Consider the following 17061-nt stretch of genomic DNA (forward strand, 5'->3'; position numbering starts at 1 on the left):
TTACAAACTTTCATAACTGAAACTTGTCTTCAGAAAAAGAACTGTGCAGACACTGCCTCTTCAATTTTGCTATCCTGCAGGTTTATAGGAATGATTGTGATGGAGGAAAACAGATTTAGATGGCATGGACTTGAATCCTGATTGCAGAACTTCCTGGCTGGGTGACGTTAGGGAAATTATTCAACTGTTTTGTACCTCGGTTTCCCCATTCATAAAGGGAGGATTATTAATAGCTATTTCAAGGGATTATTATGAAGATTACCCAAGATTACATATGAAGTGTTTAGAATAGTGCTTGGCTCATAACTAGTGGTATAAAAGTGTAGATAATTATCTTTATTCTTAGAAACTATCCAATAGGAAGAATTTGAAAGCAAATTTCTCAGTATTAAAATTCACATACTTATACTGAAAACCAAGCAGAAGTAAAAGAAATTACAAGTTAGCCAGGTTTCTACTTGTAGGAAATACTTCTGTTCACTGTAGAGAAAATGTGCTAGGTTTTCCCTCATAAACTTTCCTTTAGCGGGTGGTTACTTTTCTGTCTTCAAAATCTAATGTGAAGAGACATGAAATGACTTAGTGTTTGCCTTAATACTCTTCTTGGTTAGAAATCACAAAACAAAGGCAATAATCATCAAGAACTTGAAGTTGCATCCTGATTGTCCCAGGGGTGGGGGGGGGTGTAGTAAAAATATATATAGTAATTTAGCATATGTACAATAATAAGCAATGAAATTTATTATATTAAGACTTACTCCAACAACATTTTTAACTTATTTAATTCATAATTGAACTAATTAATTCAAAGCTAAGAATAGTTAAGTGATTTGTGCCAAAACCATTCATTTAAATTTTATACGTGATTCTCTAAACTACAATTTCTTCTTAGCAAAAGGGGAAAGTTATTTTAATGATAGGAGAGCTTTCTATATTGGAGTTTATTCTGAAAAATTAATGTGATTTATAAATGTGAAATTTCCCAAAGCTTTGATTGTGCCCAAGTATATCACTAGATGTAAGAACTACTAAGCATAAATTTAGAAAATCTTCCAAGATCTTTCAGAATTTAGAAATCCTACTTCCTATGGGGCTTTCAGAACCATCAATCTGGTCAAAAAAATTGCTCATTGATATTCTCAAGCATCCAATTATCTAAAGCCCATTCATACAACAACAGTAACAACCACCACTGCTGCCTTCATAATGGCTTGTTGGAGGGGTGAGATGATAACCAAAGATAAAAAATGGTATTATCAGACTCTTCAGAGGGATAGATCTTTCTGGAATGCCATTGACTGATAAGTGTAAGTGCATAATGGCAGGAAGTTTTTTTTTTTAATATAATGCCATTTGCCTGTTTCCTGGTCTCTTAGAATCAAAATATAAAAAAACTAATGGAATTTGGGCAAGGAAAAAATCAATGGAGTCCTATATCTTTGAGTGCTTATAGATGGATGAAAGAAGGTGCATAGAAAGGAACATTGTGATAATAGCCCTTCAGAGAAGTGACATATTGCAGAGTATATTAGTTATAAAGTAATGAGATCTGCACAGAGAGTGGAGCTGTAACAAACTGGGTCCTCTGTTGCAAATAGCAACAACTGTGTTCACCAGGCCAAGCAAATTTATATGTCCCTGCTCAACACACAGTGCCAGACACATAATAGGCACTCCATAGCTACTGAATTCAAACAACTCTAGTTAATTTCATTGTACCTTTTTAAAGAGAAGCTACTAATAAAGTGACATCCTTTGTGTGTTACTAAAAAAAAATTGCTTTTGAAAAATGGTAATGGTTAAAGATCGTAAAGTACTCCAGAGTAGGATGTGGAATGGCATATGTGAAGTTTTCTGAGTCCAATTGAAAAAATAATTGTATTTTCTAAACAATTTCTTTAGTAACTGTTATCTGATTCAAAGACAGGCACTATTGTCAAATCCTCCAAACTATCCATATAATACAGAGATTAAGTTAACTCTTAGTTTGTTTCTGTTCACAAAATGAAGACCATCAGAAACAGCAAAGGGCTGTGTTTGGAAATTTATGTTGCCCCAGATCTTTTGCTTTAAGATTTAAAGGACAAGGGCCTCCCTGGTGGCAGAGGTGGTTGGAGCTCAGCGCTGTGAAGCTGTCTGCAGCCACTGCAGTGCCAGTTAGATCCCTGCTGGCTGCGGAGATGCCCACATGGCGAGGCAGACCTCTCCTGTCTTGCCCGCAGCTCCCCTCAGCAGTGTATTTCGTCAGTCTGCCTGTTCTGTTCCCTGCTCTGTCTCTGGTGAATCCTCTCACCCTCCCATGCATCTGGCCTGAACCCTGGTTCTTGTATAAATAAATAAATCTTTATAAAATAAAGATTTAAAGGACAAAATGCAGTTGGTGTTAGTACTGCTATTCTATTTATACTTAGGATTTTTTGAAAGGCACTTTCAAATGTTTTAAGTTCATATTTGATCAAAGATTTCTATTAGAAATGCAATCTGGGGGCCTCCCTGGTGGCGCAGCAGGTTGACGACAGTGCTGTGAAGCTGTCCGCAGCCTCTGTAACATGGGTTCAATTCCCGGCTGGCCAGGGAGATGCCCACATGGCGCAGCAGACCTCTCCTGTCACGCCCACTGCTCCCCTCAGCAGTGCTTTTGGTCCATCTGCCTGTTCTGCTCCCCACTCTGTCTCTCGTGAATTCTCTCACCCTCCCGCACCTCTGGCCTGTACCCCAGCTATTGTATAAATAAAAAAATAATCAAAAAAAAAAAGAAATACAATCTGGGATTCTACTGAATATATTCTTTGCAGAACATGGTGCTGGCTTCTGGCTTAAGATTGTGTCTTGACTGCACTTGTGTAAAGAGGACCAGTGAGTTTGGAAACACACCCATTACATTAGGAACTACACCCTTGAATGAAATGGGAGAAAAAGGCATCTCAATTGGCAGAGACCCTAAGCTTTTCACTCTCTGGGGAGAATAAAAAGAAGGCAGCCTTAGAGGAAATTACTGGTAGCAACAGCAGCTGCAGCAAGAAGTGACTTGGAGGTACACTTCTAAGGGTTTCAAATAGCTTTGGAATTCTGTCTTTTCTCAGGCCCTGTGTGTGTGTGAAAATCAGTCTTTTACATGTTTTTGACATTATGATTTGAAAACATAACTTGTGTAGTTTTCTCTAAAGAAAATTGCTTTCTGTTTTGAAGAGGTGCCTACTGGTGCTATAAACAACAGACATTAGAGCTTAAATTCACCAGTCAGTATCTCCATTGTAATGCAAGTTTTTGTTACTTTACAGTATATTAGCACATGGGTAATTCTCATCTGAATAGGCTATACTTAAATATTTGTGTACATAGAAGAATGATTTTTATAATTGTCATGTCGAATATAGTATATTAAATGACAATGATTTTACATCTACAAGGGGTAAAACATAACTATTTCTGCTATGTAGAAATTTCCTCAATCTCAAAATATTGCAAGTGCCAGTTTTCAATGTTTACTCTTTCCAAGCTTTCTTCATAGCCTTTATTCACTTTATCATTCCCAGTGCCTAACCTAGTATTATCACATAATAGGTGTCTAATAAATATTTATGGAATGAATAAAGGCTCTGAAGTCATTAATATTTTGTATCTGTAGTTCTTGGCAGTGTGCTTCTTTAGCAGCTGAGCTTTGTATTTCTCCAAAGTAACAGATATTTAAAAGCTGGATCGGATACCCAACAGCCTGATCCACTAAAGTCTGGAAGATAATGGAGTTCAGATTACATTCAATTTTATGTGGTCTGGGTAATAACCAAAGAGAAGACTTTTTCATCTCTTACCTACTTACTCTTAGGGAAATAATAGAGATGTAACTTCAGTTGGCAAGATCTCACCTAAGTGAATATAAGAGCCAGAAAGAATGCGAGAAGATCAGTAACCTTGGGTCTCAAGAGTAATCACTTAGTTGACAAGCAGGTATTTGAGCACCCACTTGGCCCAGGAAACTGTGAGAGTTGCAAAGGATGCAAAGTTCCTTCTTGTTACTTGCACAACTGCAGTGTAAAATGGATTTAGGTATAGCCTACCTCCGCAGAGCAGCCCTTTGTGTCTCACGCAGGAGAAATTGTCACACTGGCAGTAAGGCCCATAAATGGTTCCATAGGGAGACAAGTGGCAGATGCACTGCCCACAGTAGCAGTCACCCCTTCCGCTGCATGAGGGGCGATCCGGGGTCTCCTTGCAGGAGTCTGTGCTCAGCATGTCCTCCCCACACTCACAGCGAGGACCCATGTGACCAGGGTTGCAGGTGCACACTCCACACTGGAAGGAGCCATTCCCATTGTGGCATTTGGAACTGTTCACTTCCACTTCTTTCTGACAGTTGCAGTTGCATTCTGGACTGACAAGTATTTCTAGGGCATCCCCCAGCCCCACAGGCTTTATGATAATGTGCCTGCTTCTCTCACAGTTGGGTGTGCTCACAGTCACATTGAATGAAGCCTGGAAAAGAAAATACTAATTATCTGCTGTTTCTATCCACCAGAATGCATGGGAAGAAACAAAGCTGCATGGGGGGGTTGGTTTTGCCAAAAGCATTTATTAGGAATTCTTTGAAAAATCACTTTTGAAATTCTTGAAAGGAAAATTCTAGCTTCAGTGCCATCAGGTAAATTCTGATTTTATCTGAATATTTTTTTCAGATGATCTACTGTCTATCTACTTACTGTGTCTCCCACCTTCATGTGAGAACATTTCTTTTGGTGTGGGAAGAGGGTCCCGTTACAGATAGCAGTGAATGACAGGTTGAGTCCTTCTGTGTCTCCCAATACTTCCAGTTCTACCTCAGACCGTAGTTCCTTTAGTAGAGACATTGAGTCAAATAAAACCACAAACAAAAATACAGTCAAAAGAATCTGTGATTCATGTCCATTAAACTACAAATGAATACAATTAATTCTGATCTAAAAGAAATTCATGGTATCAAACAGGAAAGCGAGTACACGCACACACAGACACACACTTTATACAATCTAAAGTACCATCAATTATAAAAAATGCTATTTTCTGGCAATTAAACTATGAAAAGTACTGCAACTTGTCCTGTGCAACACAAATCAATCCCGCCAGTCTATCATTGCTTTGAATGTTGTTTTATCCATTCTGAGGGATTGGGCAAACTCCTATTCTGAGTTGAACTGCTTTGCATATAAAAGGTTATTCTTTTATTTGTATTTCAATAACAAAATATAACAATAACTTCCTTCACTTGTGTGTATGTATCATTATTTCTTTGGTCTGGTAAAGCAGTTGGTTGTTGCTTTGCAGGGAATATAGAATTGCAGTCATTCCTCCAACAATGGATATTTGCTTCACTGACACTGAATTTATATCCTGCCACTTTGTTTTGGTACACTGCAGCATATACAATAACTTTTCGTTTCAATATTGATTCATGGTGTAAACTTTTTGAGACTATTTTAAAATGTGAATTAAGCTCAACACATACACATACATTGACATGGTATGTTAAGTTTTAAAAAATTGTGTAATACAGATGAGTTTGGGACAGCTCAGAAAAGAGAAGTTTGAAGACTGGTCCTTAAAACCTGTGTGGAATTTAGGGGAGTGTGTGAGGGGGATTGGGAGGGGTCGGGGAAGCGTTGTAGATGAGAAGTTCAGGGACCAGAGGGGAGAAAGCACAGGACCAGCAAGAGCATAGAATAGAGACAAGTGGGGCTCAGACCAAGCCTGCAATTTTGTCCTGGGAGACCACAGACAGCAAAAAGCCCTGAGCTTCGAGTTAAGATCTGGTGATTTGGGAAACATTTCCTGAGGTTTTGAAGCAACACCCCAGTCTACTGGAAATACAGCTGTCTGCAAGGTGTGTGCAGGACCTGCTGTTGTGGGTAGGAAGCTGTGAGTCAAGGAAGCTGAGCAGCTGTGGCATTTCCTCAGGTCTGATTTCCTGAGAGTCAGGAAATTGAGGTGGCTGGTCTATGTGATGATGTAGATTGAAGGGAGGAAGGCTAGTTCTAAGGCATGTGGGTCAGGGCAGAGGGTGAAGATAGTCAAGGTTTCTAGGAGGGAGAACATCAAGGAGGAATGAAAGGATTGCTGTTGGTTTTGGGGAAAGCTGGTGTTATTCAGATTTATTTTCTCTTCTTTGTTCTCTTACCAAATAAAAGTATTTGGGGGAACAAAAAACATAATTAAAAATAAAAAAGAATAAAAGAATTATAAAATCTGATTTAATTTATACTCGGTTCATCTAAAAGGATTTGAGTTCATGTACTCTTTTTATCGCTGGCATTTTAGAAGTATATTCAGCCTCAAATTATTCTTCAGTATAACTTTAACTGTATAAGATAGTGCTGTCTTCCTCCAAATTCTGTTTCCAACAATATCTAAGTCACACTTTTCTGCTATTTTATTTGCCCCTTTTTATCTCTAATAGATATTATCTCCTCCAACAGATGGACACAGGTAGACTTTTGATTATTGGTTTCCATCAGAGATTGAACTGTCATGGCTCAGTCCTAAGGATTAGTCCCATCATGTCTTAAGATTTCAAAATTCTGCCAAGTTAGAATTTGTTAAATTTGTTTCATTTCAAATAGCTGTATTATTTTATTCAGAAAATATTTATAGCAGGCCTACTATGTCCCAGATGCTGCTCTAGGTGCTTGGGAAACCAAAAAAACCCCACTAAAATGCTGACTTCTTATAATTTGTATTCCAGTGTGGGAAAACAAAGGTATAAAAAAATAAGAAAGTTGTATAGCATGCTAGAAGGTGTTAAATGCTGTAGAAGAAAGTTAGGGTGGGATCGTGAACATCATGGGAATGTGTGCTAAAGGGTGTAGGCTGCAGTTTTTAAAAAAGGTGTCAGAGTAGGATCACAAAGAAGGTGATATTCCAAGGAAGTGAGAAATTAGCCATGCAGGTGTCTGTGAAGGGTATGCCAGGAGAAGGGCACAGTAACTGCAAAGGTCCTAAGACAGGGTCTTGTCTGGTTGTGCTGTGAACAGACTTGCAAGGAGACTGGGGTTTCTGTACTGGAGCAGGGTGAGAGCAGAGTAATAGGAATCAAACTCAGAGGGGTAATGGCAGATGGAGGGGAGCTCTCTCATGCGATTCCGATTCCAGTAATTCATTATAAGGAACTTGACTATTGCTTTGTGCAATATGAGAAAAACTTAGCGTTAACTACAGAAAAGTGATACAAAGTGACAGTGTTTTTAAATGAAAATTTAGTTGTTTTGTTGAAAAGAGCATGTAGGAAACCAAAGATGGAAATAGTACAAGAGGTTTAGGATTCTTTTGCAGTAATATCGTGAAGGACAAGGACGGTTCCCACCAGGATGGGAGTGCAAGGGGGTGAAGGTATGAGAAGATAGTATGGTGGAGGGAGGAGACACAATCATTTGAGAAGTGGAGTTCAGAAACTGAGAGGCCAATGTATGGAAAAGGTTATCTGTATTTACATAATAAATATATATGTGGACATAGGAGCATATTCATATATAATTATATATTTTATATATTGCAAACACATGTGTACATATATGTATATGTGGATTGTATGCATGTAATGACACACATATGTAGTTAGACTGAAATCATTAAGAATTTAAAACGGGAATCATTTTGGAGACAGTGGCACTGGAAGTTAGGAACTAAATGAGAAAAGAGGGATATGACCTAGAAGTCTGTAGCTAGCAGCAATTAGTAGTGGTGATATAAACCATCAAAATGAAGGAAATCCCAGCACTAATATAACTGGACTACCTTATAGCACATTTTGCCAGGAATATTTTATGGTGAATTTCCTAAAGGACATAAATGTATTTTTGTATATTTTATCATGAGATTCATTTGTTTATTGAGCCTCTGCTATGAACCAGGCAAAGCATAAACTAAATCATTTCTGTTCTAGAGTTTAAATGCCAGCAGAGGAGCTTGTTCTTGTGATCATTGGTATGTCAGTAACTGCGGTGATGGGGCTTCCAGGGAAGGAAGGAAATTAGCAAATAATGGTCAGATGAAAATGCATCTGATTTTTTTTTTTAACATCAGTATAGATTGCTCTATAAAATACTGAGTTCAAGTTCCTAGCTACTAATTATAAACAAATTGTCTGCCTCTGCCCACAAGTCAGAGGTATTTTACGTTTTCTCTCAATATATTCTTTCCCTATCTCTCTTCCTATAAACTTGAAGGAAATCCAGTTTGTGGATCCCTATATTTAAAGTCCTTTTAGAATTTAAAAATAAAATAACTGAAAATAACTGAAAGAAAAAATAATTTGAATGAGTGCCAAGATACATCACCTGCTTCTCCCAGTGAACCATGAATTTCCAATAACTCCAGAGCAAGATTGTTTTGTATCTAGACACTTCTTTGTATCTCTGAGACAGTAAAATAAGGACCCAAGATTCGATTCAATTGTTGATGCCTCAATTTCAACTACTCTAAGTTATGCGAGTGAGTCAGGACCATAAAATGAGTCATGACTGACAAAGCAGGCAGGGGCATGGATCAGACTGGTCAGGCAGGAGGAAAATATTTGTGACAATTCAGTTTACTAATTTGATGAATTCCTTTGATGGTAGTGGCCAACACTTTTGAGAGTGCCGGGGTAAAGAAAATTGAAATACTCTAATTCAGTGAAGGATTGCTATGTGATTTTATTTCATTCTGCACAGTAAATCTTTAATTACTGCATGAGAGGGAGGAAAGTTTTTATAGTGTTTTGTTGACAAGCTTTCCTGTCTGGAAGAATTTCAAGCATGAGCTAATGTGGTGATTAATTTTTGATGTGAATTAAGAAAACTGAACTTTCTGAGGATAAGAATGAAAAAAAAAAGACCCTTTTATAATTTTAATGGACACATCTGTATTTAATCTCTAAAGAAAGATATTTGAGAAGCAATACCTTGTTTTCCCCCTTAAGGTGAATTTCAAATTAGTGGGTGATAGCAGCTTCATTTCAAAATATATAGCTCTCCCTTCCATTACAGTTCTCCTAAAATATCTGTGAAAGGAATCTGGACACACCTATTTTTAAAAATCTTCCCGGATGACTCTGAAATGTCACTTAGTTAAGGAACACTGGCTTACTGTATGCTAAATATTGGCATAAAATGCATATGGATCATTCATTTGTCATCAAAAACCTCACAAATTAGAATGTTATTCATTTATTATTATGTAATTGCTGACCAGGGCAAATATTTACAGCTTTATTGATTTATAAAAAATTACTTTATACCTATCCTAAGTTAGAACTTCATCTTCTATGTGTGCGTGGTGGGGGGTGAGGGGGAAAGGGCAGGGGAAGGGTGCCTGCCTGTACGTATGTCCTGTAAGTAAAGGCAAAAAAAAAAGGGGAGATGATATTTAGGAACTGAAATAAAGGACTGGCAACTAACCATCCACTACTCATATATTGTGTTCTCAAACAGAAACAAAGAAAAAGAACATAGCAACCCTATAGGGATATATCTTATTTTAAAGAAACAATTCTGTCCTCAGATAATAATTTATAAAAAGAAGATAAAAATTTATACGTATGTATTTGTGTATATACCTATGTCTATAAAAGCAATAGAAAATTTCCCTGGTTCCTGACGGTGGCAAAGTGGTGTTCCTGGTGTGCTTTTGGTGTTTTGTCCTAGAGTTATGATCTAGTCTCATTAAGCCACAAAGCTCTGTTCCTCATTGGCATTTGAAACTGAATTTTTTTCAGGCAGAGGAGAGGGGAGCTTAATTGTCTGACTCATGTAATGTTTTTGATAGAATTAAAATTTTGCAAGTGACAGCTCTGCAATTGGCTGTTATTATCAAAACAATCTCAACATTATGATTACACTTATGGTGTTTTCCAACTTCTGTCCAAGCTTTCAGGAAGACTAGCTGCAAACAAAGTGAACAAAATTTATGTTTTGGTGTCATTAATGCAGAGATTTTCTTTAGATACACATTCTCTGTTCCAACAAATGGGAGTGCATTTACCTAAAACACATCTTAGTTTTTGAATATCAAAGAAATGGGGAAAAAAATCCAACAGTAAAATATCATACTTCATAAGCAGAGATGATCAGCTGGAGAATGTTTCCAGAGTCCTTCTGAAGTAGCCCTACTGTAGCTCCAGGAATGAGTTTTGCATAGTTCTGTAAACAAACAAAGCAAAAAGTCCATCTTTGCTCACTGTAATTGAGAAAGTTAAATGTGGGGTTCAGCTTGCTGGCTGAGGTGGCTCCTATTTTACTGGGGAATAGGAATCCTGATAATAAATAGGCATTTTTCTTGAAACTTTAGGCCTCCCTCTTGTGTCCAAGTGGGAAATAGGCTGATCAGAGCTGTCATTGGGGAAATCTAGTGTCTGTGGCTGCCTTAGTTGAGGGCTGTGATTTATTTAATGGTGGGAATCAAGTCAATAATAATAATGATGATGATGATGCTTATAGGATACTTTCCACTGATGGAGTATCCTTTGTCCAAAATACTCAGAACATACTACCAGAAAATAGCTTGGCATACAGGCTGGTCACCATGATCAGCGTACTCCATAAGTCAGTTCAGGTTTTTAACTCTTAGTGGCTTGGTGGTGAAAAGGAGTGAATTGTTTGGACACTTGGTGTTCACTCCTACTTTGCCAGTAGCCATAAGCACTCTCCAGCACATTGTTAGGGTTCATTGGAAACAGTCTCCACCCATCACGTCTGAGTGAGGGAGAGCCTTGCTCTATACTGTCTGCATTCTCCACCTGTATTGCTTCTCCTGAGATGTTCTTCCCACCTGAGGAAAACTCATGGTATTGGTGCCTCAATACTCCAGGTATGCAGCAGAGTCCAGAAAGAGGGCATTACAAAGAAGGAAATTTTCTGGATTAAAATTATCCTTCTCTTACATGGAATATTTCTAAACTTTATTTTCAAACAAAAAGATTGCCTGAGAAGACAAGGATGTGTTTATGTCCTCTACACTTTAGAAAAGACTCTCAAGCATACTTTGACTTCTTTCTTGTAGAAATATTAGAACCAAGCATATCAATACAGTAACTATAAGCTCTATAGCCACCAAAGGCTTCTAATATCCATGGAGATCACATCCATGCCCAGTAGACCCAAACTGCAATGTTTTTCTGTGATTCTGTGATTTATAACAAGAATACATATTTGGTCTAAGTCACAGATTCTGGCACTGAGTAACTGAAACCCTTAGAATTTCCTGAGGCGAGAAATAAAGGTGTCTTATTATGTTAATAGGTAATTTTGGGCTCCAGATGAGGAAGGGGGCTGGTTGCCAGGAGTCTCAACCATGTGATTGGAGGGTTGGGATTTTCAGTAGGGGAGAGGGTCTGGAGGGTGAATCATTCACCAATGTCAAATGCTTGAATTCAATCATGCATATATCATGAAGCCTCCATAAAAGCCTAAAGGAACAGCATTTGGAAAGCTTTCTTAGTTGGTGCACATGTGAGGATTTAGGGAGAATGGCATGTTCCCTGAGCGCATGGAAGTTCTGCACACTTACCCTGTACCTTTGCTCTATACACCTCTTCTGTCTGGCTGTTCCTAAGTTATAGCCTTTTATAATAAACTGATGATCTAGTAAGTAAAATGTTCCTGAGTTCTGTAAGCTGCTCCAGCAAATTAATTGACCCCAGTGAAGGGATCTGATTTATATCCAGCTGGTCAGAAGTACAGGTAAGAGGTAACCTAGACTTAGACTGTCTTCTGAAACCCAAGGAATAGGGTCATTGGAAGCTCTGATGATAACCTGGATTTGGGGCCAATATCTAATGTGGAGGGTAATTGACCCCTTAACCTGTGAGATTTGACACTATCTCTGGGTAGATTAATGTCAGAATTTAATTGTGTTTTCAGATACCCTGATGGTGCTCAAGACTTGCTTGTTGTAGGGAAGTCCTCTGCACCCCCGCCACTCCCGCACCATACACAGTGGAAACTAGGTTCAGGAACTCAAATGATTTTGCTGCTTATATTTGTTTTTAAATAGTTTCTATCTTGTGAAACTGTAAGATAATCACTTGCCTAACAATTTACTCATTCATTTACTATTGCTTTCAACATCAATTAAATTGACTTAATATGCTACGTCAAGGGACGATCACTCTTTTTGTCAGCTGTGGTCTTCTGAGTTGTTGTGTGTTGTGAAATCAGATGACTGAATTTATTAATATTGCATGTAGAAGACAGTAAACAAGCTTTGAGTGAAGGATTGAAAGCACCTCCTATAGTTCAAATATAATATTCTTTCTTATTCCAAAGAAGATTTAAGTAGCTTCTAAAACACACAAAGCTAAATTAGAATTAACAATTAACATGAATTATAACTAATATTCAGTAAATAAATGAAGACAGAAGTAACTAAGAGGAGCAAATGAAGTGAGATCGTGTTAGACACAAACATTCTAGGAGTCCTAAGCACTTGCTAAAGGTGGGTGCTGGGGTAAAACTCAAGTCTTTTTTAGCTCTTATGTGGAAAAATGGGTTTTGGTTTTAATTTGTGGGTTTGTGATGTTCTGACTATTTGAGTGTTCATGGTTGTATTTAAGTTTGAAGTTGGTGGAAATCTGAACTCTTGAAAGTGTCAGTTGTTGCTCTGCCTTGACATTTGAGTTTTATTACTGATGGAGATGCGGGCAGTAGTCCAGGTAATGTTCCCCCCTTACTCTGTGAACTGGGGGCCCCTCTCTATTTCCCTAAGTCAGGTAGAACTTGTCAAATACAAGGAAGACCCCAGTTCATCAACTTACCTTTTCAAATAAACACATGTCAAAAGAGCCATGAAGCATGAGACCTGTAGTTAACAGTGAATACCTAAATATGAACTTGAATTTCACTCAAGTGGAGCTGGAATGTGTGTAAATTTGACTGGTCCCAGAAGAGAAGTCAGAGGAAACCTTTAGAGCTTGGCAAAGAAAGATTTAGATCCTTTTGAAAAAAGAATTTCAAGGTTCTTAGCATTGCACAAAGTGGCTATCTTTGGAAAATGTCCTGGTCTTTTTTAAGCGGAGGGGTACTGGGTATTTTCCATAAGAACTGCTAGTCCAAATTTTGGGTTCATTCACAGTTTACAAAGCCAAATCCACCTACTTCCTAAAGCATAATTATGATCCTGCATGTGATTTGGCATTTGGCTGTTAGAACAAGTGCTTTAACATTAATCACATTTGCTGATTGCACTGGAGCAAGGGTGCAAAGGAGTTGGCAGCCGGAAACTGTACCTAGTGTGAACACTGACTATCCTGTAGAGGAAAGCGGGTTAATTTCTGAATACTGATCCCCCAAAAGCATTGCAAATGCCTAACAAAAAACTAAAAACATAGACAAGTTGGCTTTCTAGTCAAACACTGTAAAATATTGCTTTAAATCTTGGCATATTATGATTACTGTAAATATCATGTATCAAATGCCTTTCTTTCCTGAAAGCCCTAAAGTGCTATTATAAATCGTCCTGATTAAACATGTTTAATGCTAGAAAGAGGCTGATTTTTGCCTGACTGGATGTGATGAATTACAGCACACTGACTCTAAAAGATGACTCTTGGATATTAGAAATGGTGAACTCTGAAAACACCATGTTATGTGAGCTGATTAGAAATGCAAATGCCTATTCATGGGCTTGAATTTCTTGAGCTGGAATTCCCTGTATGTGACCATGGATTACTCTAATTACGGTTTTTTTCCCCTATGCTCAGGACCACCCAGGATTTTCTGAGTTGCTTTTCTCACTCATATTTTCAAGATTAGTCTTTTCTGATTGTCTTATTTTTTGTAACTTCCTTCGCCAAACCCCATTTGTTTGTGTACTCTGTTCCCAGCTCAAAAAGATTTATTTGCCCAGCAGTCTACATTTACTTCCTGGAAATCTGCTCTTCAAGGACAGCAGGTAAAAGGTGACAGGGGATCATTTAGAGGCCCAGCATCAAAGGATTCAGGGGAAAGGTCCTGAATTCACATCTGTAAACTCTGGGCTCCTCTCAGAGAATGTGTTCAAGGTCAGTGCCTCTTGGTCTGCAGGATCCTGGCTGCAGGATCCAGCTGTCAGGTGGGCACTCCTGCCTGGCTGAGTGCAGAGGAAGCTGCAGACACATCACTGCTGCCCCAGCAAGCTGTGGGCAGGCATTTGGTTGGTTTCTTCTTTAGAGAGACTCAGGCTGAGGACCTTGGCAGATTTTCAGCTGCTTTTGGTGCTCTCTGGCATGCCCTCCCATTGAAGAGATCACTTCTGGTGTAGCCTTTCCCTACATTTCCTGGCTAGTGAACTCTCGTCTTTGGTTTCAGAGCTTGACTGTGTTCTGGAATATGACTTGGTATGGACTTTGTCCTCGTTGGGCATCTTGATGTGCTCTCTGCCTTAGATGGCAACTGCTCACCTCTCATGTCCCACTCTTGTGATATTTCTGCTATAGTCTCAGGCCCATTAGACCCTTCACTCAATGCCCCTGAGCACAAGGTAGGCTCCAGAAGTTGACACCACATACCTGCTGGCAGCATTTTAATAAAGGATTTGTAAAAGGAAGTATTTAGAGCAAACTTGCTCTTTGTTTTTAAGCTTAATTCTTCCTGTGAAGCTTCACTAATATCAAGGGGATTTTATGTCCAGCGCTGTTTATTTTCAGTTCTGTTGTCAACCAACATCAGTGTTTCTAATCTTAAACCATACTTAACTAAAAGTGTTTTGCTAAAGTACATTAGCCAAAAGGTTGGCTTATATAGATTCAGAACCTGTAATGTTATAGTCTTTTCAGAAATATTTCTTCTAATACTTCAAAATATTGTTTGTCATTATCTTTCAGTTGGTGGGTTCTTTTCATGCGTTCATATTCATCTGTTCTCTCTCTCCCTCTTGTGCGCTCTCACACGCACTCTCTTTCAGGAACTTTAATGGCAGTGTAATTTCAGTACAGGCACAGAGTACAAGTAACTAATGTGTAGTCCAATGAATATTTAAAACAAAGTGTAACTGTTAGGGGGGAAAAGGATGTCCTAAAGCTAATTCCATACAGGCTTTGTGGACTCCACCCCCACTCCAGACCAAAGCCAAAGACACTGGGAACTCAAAATCCCATCACCACCAAAGGGAAGGTGGCTGGGACCTGAGGGTGGGGTTAAGCAGCCAGGTTGGTATAAAGCCAGACACGTGGGCTTTGGAGGGGTCCCCCATTTTGGCTCTCCGCCAGCTCGCAGCATCTGGCCAGCTCTGAGAGTGCCTTTGGGTTTCCAGGTCTGCGGATCGGGTAGGACGCATTAAAGACTGTATTTCCCTATTTTCTCCCTGAGTTGTACATTTTCCTTATTTCCTTTTCCCTTGTAAATAAACTTTTTATTAACTTTTTGTATATGCCTGTAGTGGAGTATTAACAAGTCCCTTTTAAGTGCGCGGGTGAGGACACACAGCCAGGCAACCCGTTCAATATCGGGGTGCCCTATAACATAACTACCCCCAAGATCACAAGAGGATATGATCAGCCCCCTGGAACCCCCCTTGCACCTTCTCCCAACCATTGTTCCTCCTCTGAAAGTATAATCAGCATTTGAACTTTCATCACTATAAAGTTGGGAGATAAGTTCACAGCCTTCAGGATACCAAAAATGTCTTAAGTAGGACCCCAAAAACACTACCCAAAAGGGGCAAGGTTGATAAAGAGAACTTAAAAAATGTCCTTTTGAAAACAGAAATCCTAATTTTAAGAGCATGAAAAGGAACCATTGAGTGGAAGACAATATCTGTAATACATGCATCTGACTCAGTGCCAGAACATCTAAACAACTCCTGCATATCAACAAGGAAATGATATCTTGCTAAAAATGGATATGTAAGTGGCAAACAAGCATGCGAAGTGTTCTCCATTGTTAATCATTAGAGAAATGTAAATAAAAATTATGCGATGCCAGCAAGTACCCACTAGAATGGCTGCAATGTAAAGAACTGATGATGTCCCACCTACCTGAAGCAAAAGTCTAATGGGTTTGGCTACCTTGGAAAACTCTGGAAGTAGCTACTAACACTGAACATGTGTACATGATCTAGGTCACCCCTAGGAATATCTACCTGGCAGAAACAGGCCCACAATGTGACTGTTCTGAATCAAGCGAATGCACAGAGAATCATTCGTTCGTATTGTCAAGATGGTTCTGGATAACAAAATGTCACCTAATGGCATAAAGTGCAGATAATTCAGTCTCAGATCTGTCAGGTATTTGGCCACAAGGAGTTATCCGTTCTACCTGGTTTCCCTCTCTGGGAAAGGATCCAAGGAGGGATACACTGGTCAGGCCTTTTGACTTTCACTCTTACCCTGCCTCCTTTGGCATTTCTCCCCTTCCTCCAGAGCTTGTCCCAGAACCAAGCCTTATGGGCTGCAGTTACAAATTCCAGAAACCTCACAACCTCACAAAATGGAAAGGGCCTCAGGCCTCCTACAACCCCCAGCATTTCCTGCCTTCCAATGCCTGTATCCTGAGGTACCCAGGGCTCCTGGAATGGCCCTGTGGGACTCTGAGACAGGTTCAGAGAAGTGGCAGGAATACCAAAAAAGGGGCAAAGGTATCCAAACTTACTTCCTACCATCATCTGGGAAGGAATACCTAGAGCTAACATTACTACCTAGCAGTGCCATCTCTCATTTTTCACAGAGCCACTATTATTTGGATATCATCATTATCCTTGTTTCACTACCAAGATACTGCAGCCCAGAGAATTTAGTTAACTGGCTTGAGGTCATCCAGCAGGAAGTGAGCTGGACTCACTCTCTGTGTTCTGCCCTAGAGCCAGATCTCTTAACCAAGCAGCTGGCACTGGGTCCCCAGCAATAGTTTCCAGGCTGGCGAGGTCACTGATGAGCCTGAGGGGGTTAGTGAGTAGCTTAAGTTAACTGGAGGTGCTCATTTGCCTTTCCTAGCGCACTGTAACTTGGTACCACAAACTGAGTGGCTTAAAATGATGGAAATTTATTGTCTCATAGTTTTGGAAGCTAGAAGATGAGATTCAGGTGTCACTCCACTTCCTCTGAAGCCTGCAGGGGAGAATTTATCCTCACCTCCTGCTGCATTT

The 17061-nt window shown here is 39.2% G+C and overlaps 1 protein-coding gene across 1 annotated transcript in view; it reads right to left on the reverse strand.

The window, feature by feature from the left end:
• The window catches only part of ITGB6 (integrin subunit beta 6), a 65341-nt gene that overhangs the window by 22398 nt on the left and 25882 nt on the right, over window positions 1-17061 (reverse strand). Inside the window, exons 9-11 of the mRNA XM_037521837.2 lie at window positions 10056-10145; window positions 4698-4829; window positions 4059-4473 (exon numbers count right to left, since the gene is read on the reverse strand). Of these exons, the coding sequence (XP_037377734.1) occupies window positions 4059-4473; window positions 4698-4829; window positions 10056-10145 (637 nt within the window). The remainder of the gene's footprint in view (window positions 1-4058; window positions 4474-4697; window positions 4830-10055; window positions 10146-17061) is intronic.

The sequence above is a fragment of the Talpa occidentalis genome, unplaced genomic scaffold (assembly GCF_014898055.3).
Source record: "Talpa occidentalis isolate TD23 unplaced genomic scaffold, MPIMG_talOcc4v2.1 talOcc4.3, whole genome shotgun sequence".
In the NCBI taxonomy this organism is placed as follows: domain Eukaryota; kingdom Metazoa; phylum Chordata; class Mammalia; order Eulipotyphla; family Talpidae; genus Talpa; species Talpa occidentalis.